The sequence below is a fragment of the Hibiscus syriacus genome, unplaced genomic scaffold (genome assembly GCF_006381635.1).
Source record: "Hibiscus syriacus cultivar Baekdansim isolate YM2019G1 unplaced genomic scaffold, ASM638163v2 tig00112530_pilon, whole genome shotgun sequence".
In the NCBI taxonomy this organism is placed as follows: Eukaryota; Viridiplantae; Streptophyta; class Magnoliopsida; order Malvales; family Malvaceae; genus Hibiscus; species Hibiscus syriacus.
In genome coordinates, this window is record NW_024063358.1 from 522,213 (window position 1) to 533,239 (window position 11,027).

General features: G+C 35.1%; 2 protein-coding genes across 2 annotated transcripts; one reads left to right on the forward strand and one right to left on the reverse strand.

The window, feature by feature from the left end:
* Positions 1–649: 649 nt before the first annotated feature.
* Positions 650–5,454, reverse strand: LOC120181614 (FACT complex subunit SSRP1-like). The gene is made up of 16 exons (XM_039186705.1): positions 5,292–5,454; positions 4,385–4,570; positions 4,099–4,204; positions 3,347–3,483; positions 3,069–3,152; positions 2,883–2,977; positions 2,696–2,804; positions 2,499–2,585; positions 2,323–2,415; positions 2,023–2,220; positions 1,766–1,911; positions 1,536–1,683; positions 1,326–1,424; positions 1,045–1,236; positions 864–942; positions 650–796 (listed from the first exon to the last, which is right to left on the reverse strand). Exons 1-16 carry the CDS (start codon positions 5,343–5,345, stop codon positions 678–680), a joined length of 1,932 nt encoding a protein of 643 aa, XP_039042636.1. The 5' UTR covers positions 5,346–5,454; the 3' UTR covers positions 650–677.
* LOC120181741 (beta-glucuronosyltransferase GlcAT14A-like) lies at positions 5,428–10,352 on the forward strand. The gene is made up of 4 exons (XM_039186819.1): positions 5,428–5,546; positions 8,786–8,848; positions 8,964–9,079; positions 9,699–10,352. The coding sequence occupies exons 1-4, from the start codon at positions 5,428–5,430 to the stop codon at positions 10,211–10,213; spliced, it is 813 nt and encodes a 270-aa protein (XP_039042750.1). The 3' UTR covers positions 10,214–10,352.
* Positions 10,353–11,027: the final 675 nt, after the last annotated feature.

Genomic DNA, 11,027 nt, shown 5'->3' on the forward strand with positions numbered 1-11,027 from the left:
AATAAACACAGTCACCACCAGCAGTATCCAATATTGGTAAAAAAGAAACACATCCAACACTTGAATCTCTAATTTTCCAAAAGCTATATGTGTCCATCGATTGAGTCATCAAGTCACGTCACGTTGGTCGCCCTTATCCTCTCGTGCGCTTGAGGATACCGTATTGTCTGTTCCTGCTCACCCGCTTCCCTGCCCTCTTGCTTCTTTAACTTAACAAATGATGGCTTCACAGATCAACACACAACGCTCTAAATGTTTGGGGTGACACAAATGTCTTGAAGAATAATGCGATGAAATTTTTTAACGTTCCATATTATTAAACTATTACGAATCAATAATACAATTGATTAATATCCAAAATTTTCAAAATAGTTAAGGTTGTGGATTCTTTCATTACCGACATAAGCTCCATTCCATTTGGTATTTCTCTCATCAAGTTTTATTTGATTCCACCTTTCTCTCTCTCTCAAAAGAACATAAACGCAATGAAATCAAATTAAATATAATAACGAATTGTTTAGTAAAATGCTGGTCAAATTGAAATATTAAAATTGAGATCACCTTCTAATCGAATTGAATCTTTATGAAAATAAATCAAAACTGTTGAATTAAATTCGAAAGACTCCTGCCACCTGCCGCCCGTAGTGACAATCGACTAACTGTTGAAGTGGAGATGGTCAGTCGGACTCGTTTCCAGAATCAACGTTCATCGGCTGAGGATGATTATCCCCTTCTTCATCATCATATCGCTTCTTATCTAATCGAGCCTTTGCTTCATATGGTTCTCTCTCCTCCGCTGCAACCCACAACCCATCACTTTCCATTCTTCAAAAAGAAAAAAAAGACAAAGCAATAGTACTTACTTGACAGCTTTCTCCACCTCTCTCCCATTATTTTAGACACCTCTGTAAATGACATTCCCGGATTACTCTTCTTCACATTCTGAAAAACAACATTCACAATTCAACTCACCCTCCTAAAACATAATAATAATAACCTCATTTCATTTGCATAATTCAAATAAGGAAGAATATGTGACCCTACCTCCCTCTCCACCTGCGAGAAAAACATGAAACCCGACAACGCCCTCTTCGGTGCATTCGGATCCTTCTTTTTCCTCTTCTTCTTCTTTCCATCATCTTGTCCCTCTCTACCTTTCTTCTTACTTGCTTTCGAAGAAGAAGAAGACGCTGCACCAGCTTCCTTCTTGGGTGGTGGTTCCTTCTTGGCAGGTTTCTGTGTTTCCCAAACTCCAGTGTAAGATAAACTCATATATAATTTGTTACAATAAAAAAATTGTCATTTTAAGGTACCAAATGACTTGCCTCTTTCTCATCTCCACTTTTACTAGCATCAGATTCGTCCTCCCCGGAATCATCAGTTGGAGAACCCTCATCAGACTTTCCTGCAACAAAGTCCTCGTCCTGCACTCGTTCACCATGTTTACATCATCAGTTTGAGATAGGCCGAAACTAAATCAACTTCAAACTACAAATTAATAAATTCACACAATTTGAAAAATATATACAACTTACCTCCTCGTCACTTTCATCCCCAACAGCTTCATTTTTAATGCGTTCAAGATGTGGGTCAACTGCATCATCATCCTCATTTTGAAGAATCTCGGCCACACCATCCGCAGTCCGTACATCTCCAAGATTCATTATCTTCAAGCCCTTTGAACTGCATGGTAAAAATCAGCAGTTAATAGATACCAGAAGGGGACCAAAATTATTAACCAAATGGAAGACCATATTATCCATACCTGATAAAGTCAAACAAATTATGGTATTCATTTCTCTGAATATTCCGGAATAAATGTTCTTGCTCAGTTTTTAATCTTATGAGAAGATCAAAGTAATGCATATTAGAGCCACCAGCAGCATGCCTCTCAAATTCAACATAGTCAATCTAACATTTTGGGCAAAAAGGGTGAAACAACCAAACATGTCAATTAAAATGGATATTTGTTATTTGCATTTGCACCAACTGATCGATCAAGAGGCAATTTAGACTTTATACCTCTTCATGAAGAATAAGTGTAGGAGGCTTGGGTAGAAAAAAAAAGCTCTTTTCAAGTGGATACAAGACACCATCTTCAGCTTTCAGTGACGACTTGACGGCGTAACCATCTTGACAGCTACGGAATTTTCCTGGTTTGGTAACTTTGGCCCCAGATAAACCACGCATTATTGTGGTAAACACCTCATGAATAAGTCCCTGATTTATCAAGCATAACATTAAGTGTAATTTTTTCTCGTAAATCAAGGGCACCAGTGCTTTGGGAGAGCTTGTGTTGTCAATGGGGAGGGGAGGTATTACCTTGTAAGATGGTTCCAACCTGTCTTTGTATTTTGAATTCAAAAGATCTTCATTTATGGACAAGGTGCTTTCAACTACATAATCAGTTTCAAACTGCAAAAAAGGAACAAATAGGAGATAAGTCCAAAACATTCATTGCATATCCGGTGAACACAAATATAGACAACAAGCAATACCTGCAAGACAATATGAGGGTACAAAGTTTGCCCTTTACGGATGGGTGGATCCAGTGTAACAACAACAAAAGTATGAGGCTGGTTGAACTGCCAAACAAACAAATGAGTGGGGAAAATATGTAAAAGAGATTATAAACAAAATGTTGCGACTCTTGTATCAATGCACAATAGTATTCATATCAGAGAAAGAATTGAACCTTTGGAAGCAAAAACAAGCGCACAACACTGCTATACTGAATTTTGAAATCATTAGCCTGTCCTTGGAGCCGCAAGAATGACAGATGCAGATCAACACTATACCGACCCCTATAGAAAAAGACACATTGAGTGTGATTAGGTGCGGCATTCTTCATCCCTATTTCAATGTGTTTGGGGGAGACCTACCTTGGTGTGAGGATTGCAATGCCCTCAAAAGTGACAACAGCTTCCTCAACTCCAGTACCAACATCAGCCACTGACATGATCTTTTCACGGAAAACCTAGCAGAAAGTTATTTGTACATGGCATCAGTAATGTAATCATTAGCTGTAAATTCACATATTATTGATAGACAAGTGACAGCGGACTTACTTGAGCAGGTGGACGATTTTCATCACCAACAAAGTGGATGTTAGAATTAGGTATGTGGAAACTTATCTCCATAAGGGAGTCTTTCTGTTATTCAAGAAAGAGAAACAACTTTAGAGGGGGAAAATATAAAACATGGGTCTTGTTCCTGGACAAATTTCATGCAGGTAAAACTTTTCCTTCATCAGTGAAGTTCATACAAATAAGGTGGTCACAAGCATTTAAAAAGAGAAACTTCTTTCAATATTAATAGACAATCAGAAGGGCAGTGAGAAATAAACCTCATTAGCTCCAGTTGTATCATCCACATGGAACTCCAAGATGACATCGTTTTTTCCTTGAAGCTGAGTTTGTGATACATCTGCTAATGACACTTCAAAAGCTTGTTTCGAACCACTCACAAAGGTAAGCATATTCCCTACAAATACAATAGAGGCTTTCAAAAATACAAGAATAGGCAGATTTATGGAATAGCAAATACCAGCTGAATGCCAAAACCCAGCCATGAAGGAAAAAGATCAAGCATCCAAGGGCCAAGCAAGACAAATGATGCTAAACTCGGGATCTGAATTGAAAGGCAACTCAAACTGAAGCATAAATTCCATACTCTCACTAGCACACAAGATATGAAGTTACAGCATGCGGGAAAAATACACATTACTATCCCCCAATGGCGAGGCAGTACAGTGACAGAAAGCTATACACAAGTGAAACAAGGCAAACGAGATCACAAAAATTTAACATCAAAAGCATGCCTCACTAGATTATTGATTTATATCCTACGAAATGGACACATGAGGCATAGAAGCATAGCAAACCTTAATGTTGGGGAATTGTTATCAAAATAAGAAAAATGTTCTAAATCTCAAACATCCACAAGCAGATAATTGGAACCGCACAAGATTCACCAAATGTATAACAAAACAGGCAGAACAGTTTGAAAGAACTTTGCGTAATCTGCTTCTGTGGCCACAAACAGAAACCACTTTAAGTTAGAATTATTAAGAAGGAAATGAAGTGAGGTTTCACCAACCATTTAAATCAACGTCTCCCCAGTTATGCCCACTGACAGAAAGCTGCTTTTCTTCTGGTGTTATTCCACAATTATTCTGGAAAAAATTGGTCAAACTAACAACATCCTACACAGAAAAATAAACATAACGAAATAAGAATCATGAGTTGATAGCACTTCCATCCAGGAAAACAAACACAACTCTAATATTGTTTCTTATTTAACACAGTTCATAAACATTACCGGCAACCATTAATCACACAGAATGAGAAAATAATTTATTATAGAGAGAGAGCTGAAAATTAACCTGGTCACGAAATCCTGCGAACTTGTAGTACAACCCGTCTTTGATTCTAACACCAAGTTGATTTGTCCTAGGGACTTTCATCCATGTAACCCCTAATATATCAGATTTATCAACTTCTACTGCTTTACCACCTCCTTGTTTCTTCCATAAAATACCTCCTGAAAAAATTTTAAGCTGTCCAGGATTCTGCATTTCATCACATAAATAACAGGCATGTAAGGTTCCATTTTCTTTCTTCCCCCGTTTATGAAAAGTTAAGAGGAAAAAGAACTGGAGTAAATATTTACGAAAAACAGAAATTGTCACACTGTATATCTAAAGATCATACTGGTAAGGCAGACAAAATGATCAGAACCACAGGATTTCAGAAATTTACACTTTCCTCAGCTGTTTTCAGACAAATCATGTATAAAATATACTAATATAGAATTCGGAAACTATAATACCAACATTTGCTAAGCATTAACTTAAAATCATAAAATTCCACCATAAACATTCTACAAAACTCCAATGAATTAGGGTTTAAAACGAATCACTCACACATATAAAAAGTCGAGGTACATCTCGTTCTATCAAACATAAGGATGTAAAAAGCTTACTGAAAATCAAAAACAGAACTAAAGTATAAAATATTCGAAAACGGACCTAATAATTAACTTTTTAAAAAAGAAAAATGAAGGAAACCCCAGCAACAATCTAATAAAAATTGCAATAACCGAATCGAGTTTCCTCCAAATTTTAACATAAACACATAGCAGCCAAGTGATGAAAAGTACTAATAAGGAAATTAGGGATTAGATTTGATTTCGAAAAATAAAGAAAAATCGAAAAGGGTAAAAACAACAGATTAAGCTACAAAATAATCGATGAAATAAAACGGAAAATTCCAGAGAAGAAGGGGGGTGACCGTGCCGCCTCGGCCGCCGAGGGAGATGTTGTTGAAGAGATGTCCGTCGGTCATGGCAGTCAATTCGATTCCGATAGACAGGGAAATATTTCCAAACGACGAGATAAAAGTGAGGAGTGAAGAGATTTAACAAGGAATGAAAAACCCTGCATTGATTCCGCTTGCGGAGGTTTTGCTTTTATACGGTGGCACGGGTGCGTACTGCGCACCTATATCGTTGTGGCGCGAAAATAGCGAGGCTGGGAGGGGAATCTGGTACGTTTATTTTAGAAGAGTCTTTCGAATAATTGGAGCAATTATATTATGCCACGTAGTCGTTGGATTTCTTATGTGATTGACTTGGGCTGGTTGCTTTTTTATAGAGTTCTACCCCATACATTATCCTGTTTTGGGCCATCTAAGTTTTATTTATCTTCATTTTAAATTTTATATATAATTCATTACCTATGAAATTAGATATTTGTAAGACACTTCCTTTTAAATCAAGGAATTTTTAAAATGTATTATAATTATAAAAAGTTTAATTTAATTTTATTATAATAATTGTAGTTTAAAAATATTGACGTGGATTTTCTTCTTCAAATTAATGTTTATTTTAAATTATCAGTCATTGTAAATGTTGAGTTATCGATGAACGGAGTGATCATCTATCATTATCAATCCCAACAGTTGGCAGATTCTCTTTGTCTGGAAGCAGAGACAGAGCCAAGATTCTAGTTTAAGAGGGCTAAGTATAATTAACAATAAAATTGAGTGTGACAAAATCAAAATAAATCAAAACTTGAAGGTCTAATTATGTATTTGTCCCTATATATTTTTAATAATAAAAAATTTAGGGGGTGCAGTGGCCCTTAAACTATACATGATTCCGTCACTGGCTAGAAAATTAACATGATTTGATGGTTAATAGACTCCAATAAAAAAGTTATCGAAAAACATTTCGATCTACTCAAATTCTAGTCGAAACAATAAGTTAGAACTTTTCAATTCTTCATTGTCAACCATAACTTATATGTTAATCTTCTAACCAAACAAGACCTTTCTACTGTTGGGATTGACTAATGGTAGTTAGTGACAATGACCATAATGTAAACAAATTAAAAGTTTAAAATTTTAATGCAATTTTTAAAAGTTTGGTGTTAATTTGAAAGTACTCTAAAAGTTTAATGATCAACAATGTAATTTACACTCTTTTTGTCCAACTTGGATATTCTAATTTTAATGGCGAATTATAAATTTGGTCATTTTTGTTTTAGTTTTTCCTAATTTTGGTATCTGGTTTTGGAAAAAATATTACATTTTAATATTATTGTTATCAATTTATTACATTTTGATCAATTATCTTAATGATGTAGTACATTAAAATGATCAATTTCTAATTTAATGCTTAAATGTTATATAAAATATCAATTTAATCCGAAACTTGAAATAAAATATAAAATTGACTTCATACATCGGCTACTATTTATTATTAGAGATGACAAGTTAATCCGAACCCGACCCGACCCGATCGGGTTGGATTTTTTTAAAAAGAATTTTGGGTTTTGATCGGATCGGGTTTAGGGTGGAAAAATCTGACCCGACCCGACCCGAAAAATATATATAATTTTACTCTATATATTTAGAGATAATTACAATAATATCCCTCTATATATAATTTTTTTCAATTAAGTCACTGTTTTTATTGAATAAAAATATATATTTTTTTATTATTTCGAGTCAGGTTGAATTTCTAAGTCATATATTCGGGTCGGATCGGGTGAAACCTTAATTTCGTCAGGTCAAATTGGGTCACTGGTGGATGACCCTTTCTTCTCGAGTCAGACCGAGTGACCTAAAAATCCGACCCGACTCATTGTCATCCCTATTTATTTTTGCCATCATCGGTCATGTCAACTGAATAGAACGACTTTTACTTCATTCTTTTTTTGACCTCTTAAAAATAAATCGAGTATCAATTTTACCGTAAAATACTTCAACGTGAACTTAGATATTTTTATAGTTTATTTATTTTATAAACTGATATTTTGCTTCAGAAGTGATATCTAAAAAGGTACAAATTGATGAAAGGAAAAGGAACAGCTGGTTAAGGGTTAAGGGTTAAGGGTTAAGGGTTAAGGGTTAAGGGGGGAGCAAGGAGCTTTGGGGAGATTCCTTTGGTGGTCAGGGACCATTTCGATTTGTGGTATTGTGGATCAAAATCGAAAAAATCACTTGATAATTATTTATCTTTCACCACTAAAATCACTAAATAAGTAATCATCATTAAAAATTTAACTCATTTAGTACTTAAATTATTAATTTTGATATATTTTAATATTTAATTTTTTAAAAAACTTATTTTTAAAGGAGTGTTAAAATAAAAAAAACGAAACATTAGGTATACTTTTAAAAAAAAATAAAAGTTTAAATATTAAAATAAATCAAAATTAATAGTTTAAATACTAAACACGTAGTTTATCCAAATGATATTATTTGTCTTGTCATACTTATGGGTCCATGCGTTGATAACAACTAGCCCTCCAGTTTGGTTTGTTAAGTTAACTTGTTTGAAAGCAAAAAAAAAAAATTCAATATAAACCTGATATTAATGATTAATTCAAAAAAAATATCATAATACTTCCTTTTTATTTATATTTTTTCTTCAAGTTTTAATTAATCGAAACAATTTATACTCAAATATATTTGTTACTATATTACATGTTAAAAAAATAAAATTTATATATAATTTTGATATTTATAGCAGGTGATAAGCTTAAGGAATATTTTTTTAGTTGGGTGGTAGGTTATGTAGCTTCTCGATGTATATTATTTTAGATTGATTAGGATAAAATCCTACAAAATTAAAAGAATAACAAAAAAAATTAATTTTAAAAAATACATATTATAATATAAATATTACTATCTTCCACTCACATGATTATGGGGCTCCCTCCCCCATATAAGGTTATAAGAAAAATTATTTTTTCATATAAGACATTAAGGGTATGTAAAACTATCCAATTCGTCAACTCGGAGTTAAAAAATGGTAATTTTTTAAAAAATTTATTCGGTCGGGTTGGGTATCTGACTCGACATTTTTTGGGTTGGGCCCGAATCATAAAATTGAAGTTTTCTGGGTATCCGGTTACTCAAATATCTGGTTAGTTTATATATATAATGGATTATTAGATTTTGTATTTTGAACTTTTAAATTTTATGTTCGGATGTTGGAGTATATAATTTGAAGTTTTGAACATTTAAATTTGTGTATATATTTTTTAAAATTAATAATTTGAAAATGAAAAAAAGGAGTATCGGGTACCCAATGGGTACCCGCAACATCCGGGTTGGGAAACGGGCCGAGAAATCACCGATCTGGATGTTGCGGGTACCCAATAATCAGGTACTCGAAAACCCGGTACCTAAATTTGCACACCCCTATAAGACATCTACCATATTATTTTATGAACTAAGGTTTGTTGTTGGTCTGAAAACACTTTATACTTCTGGAGCCTTCTCCGTTTGCGGAGGGATCTGAATTTCATTGATCATACAAGCAATAATGGGTGGAAAGAGTGAGTGATTTTAAAGCATTTAGATTTCAATTTTCTCAGAGTTTCCACTTTTGGGTATAATTTATTTATGTAAACCGAGTGATCATTGTGGTTTTTTTGTTGTTGTAAATGGCAGGTTTCATAGAGCAAAGCCATTTATTATAGATCCAGGGTTGTATAGTGTGAAAAAATCTGATGTGTTTTGGGTTACTCAAAGGAGAAGTGTGCCTACTGCATTCAAACTCTTTACAGGCAAACATCCTCAAACCTTCAACTTTCTTAAAGTTTTGTGTTAGTTACTATATTTAGCTATGATTAGTTAATGGTTATTTAGTGATCTCTGATAGATTTGAATGATCCTTTTAGAGTTTTGGAGTTTCTGCTCCGAAGGAAGTGGATTGGTACAATGGTATGTAGACTTGTAATAGACATGTTCCAACTGTTTTGCCCGATGAAAGTGCCTAGTTTGTAGCATCATACTAATGCACGCAAAGAACCCTTTGTTTCCTGCATGAAGGATTGCTAGTGAGAAACGCATAGGAACTACATTATTTCTAATTGCATCTTTACTTTGTTTGCTAATTGCCATGGAACACGTCGATTATGTTGTGAAGTCCATGGTTTATCAGTCCTTGGTCTTTTAGGAGAAATCTGCATCTTGGGGCTTTTGCATAGTCATTTTAAAATTGATTTTACTGATATTGCCGATGTCTTTATCGTAATTTGACTGTGATAGACAGATGATTTTATGCATGTTCATCATTGCCAATCTTCCCGTTATCTCATGAACTTAATCTGTTAGATAACCATAGATGTTCGCTGTATTCGGCATTAGGTGGAATCTCTGACATGTATCTCTTTTCTGTAATAGGCTCTGCTTGGATGGCACTTTCTCGATCTTTTATCGATTACTGCATTTGGGGATGGGACAACCTACCTCGAACCGTCCTCATGTACTATGCAAACTTCTTATCTTCTCCGGAAGGTTACTTCCACACCGTGATTTGCAATGCTCAAGAATTCCGCAACACTACTGTAAACAGTGACCTCCATTTTACATCATGGGATAACCCTCCTAAGCAGCATCCTCATCTCCTCAAGCTTGCCGACATGGAACGAATGATTAACAGCAACGCCCCTTTCGCAAGAAAGTTCCCTCGGGATGATCCGGTTCTAGACAAGATTGACTCCGAGCTATTGTCTCGGGGTCCAGACATGTTTACTCCCGGCGGTTGGTGCGTAGCAAGCGTGCAAAACGGGAGTGATCCTTGTTCAGTTGTCGGTAATACAACAGCCATCAAGCCTGGCCCTGGAGCTACGAGGTTGGAAACCTTGATCAGTGCTCTTCTATCCAACGACAATTTTCAACCGCGACAATGCAAATGATACTGTCGGAAACTTGGTTAGCGGAGCATTCGTACCGATTAGGGTTCGGTTATACATAAATCAGAAGACGAAGACGGTGCATCAAGTGTAAAGTATTCCTTGTGGTAAGTGGAAGGAAGTAGGCGAGATATCTTTGGATTAGTTAGATGGATATATTTGTAGTGTTATATAACTATCAGAAACTGAACATATTTGTAGTATATTCAACTAATGTACAAAGGCAAGTATAGTATGTTTTATTTGAGCAGCCTGCCTGCCTTTTTGAAGAAATCAGGGAAGAGCAAAAGGAATAAAAAAAATCTTTACTACAAAATATTATCGTCGTCTCCAGAGAAATGTTTTGGAAATCTCGGTGTATCCACCAAAGCTTTTGTAATACACTGTATGATTTTTCTATATATAACTCGAAGAAAACATTGAAGTAAACTAAAAAGCTTCAATAAGAAGGAAAACTGTTTTTCTATGGCATTCACTTTATTTTTATGTGAATAAAACTCTTGTTGCTGAGCAAAAAAAAAGCCTAGCAATGGCGAAACCAGAGGAAAACACTAATTTACCCTTTCCAAGCATATCTCAGTGTGCATCCATCCGACGTGAAAAGGACACGGTGGTGGCCGACATGGATGGAACGCTGCTAAGTGGAGGAAGCTCTTTCCCTTACTTTGCATTAGTTGCTTTTGAAGTCGGTGACATATTCAGGCTTCTCTTCTTGCTTTTAGCTTCCCCTATAGCCGGGATCCTTTACTACTTCATATCCGAATCTGCCGCGATCGCACCAAGGATGCTTCCATGACAAAAGAACTTTTACAAGGCA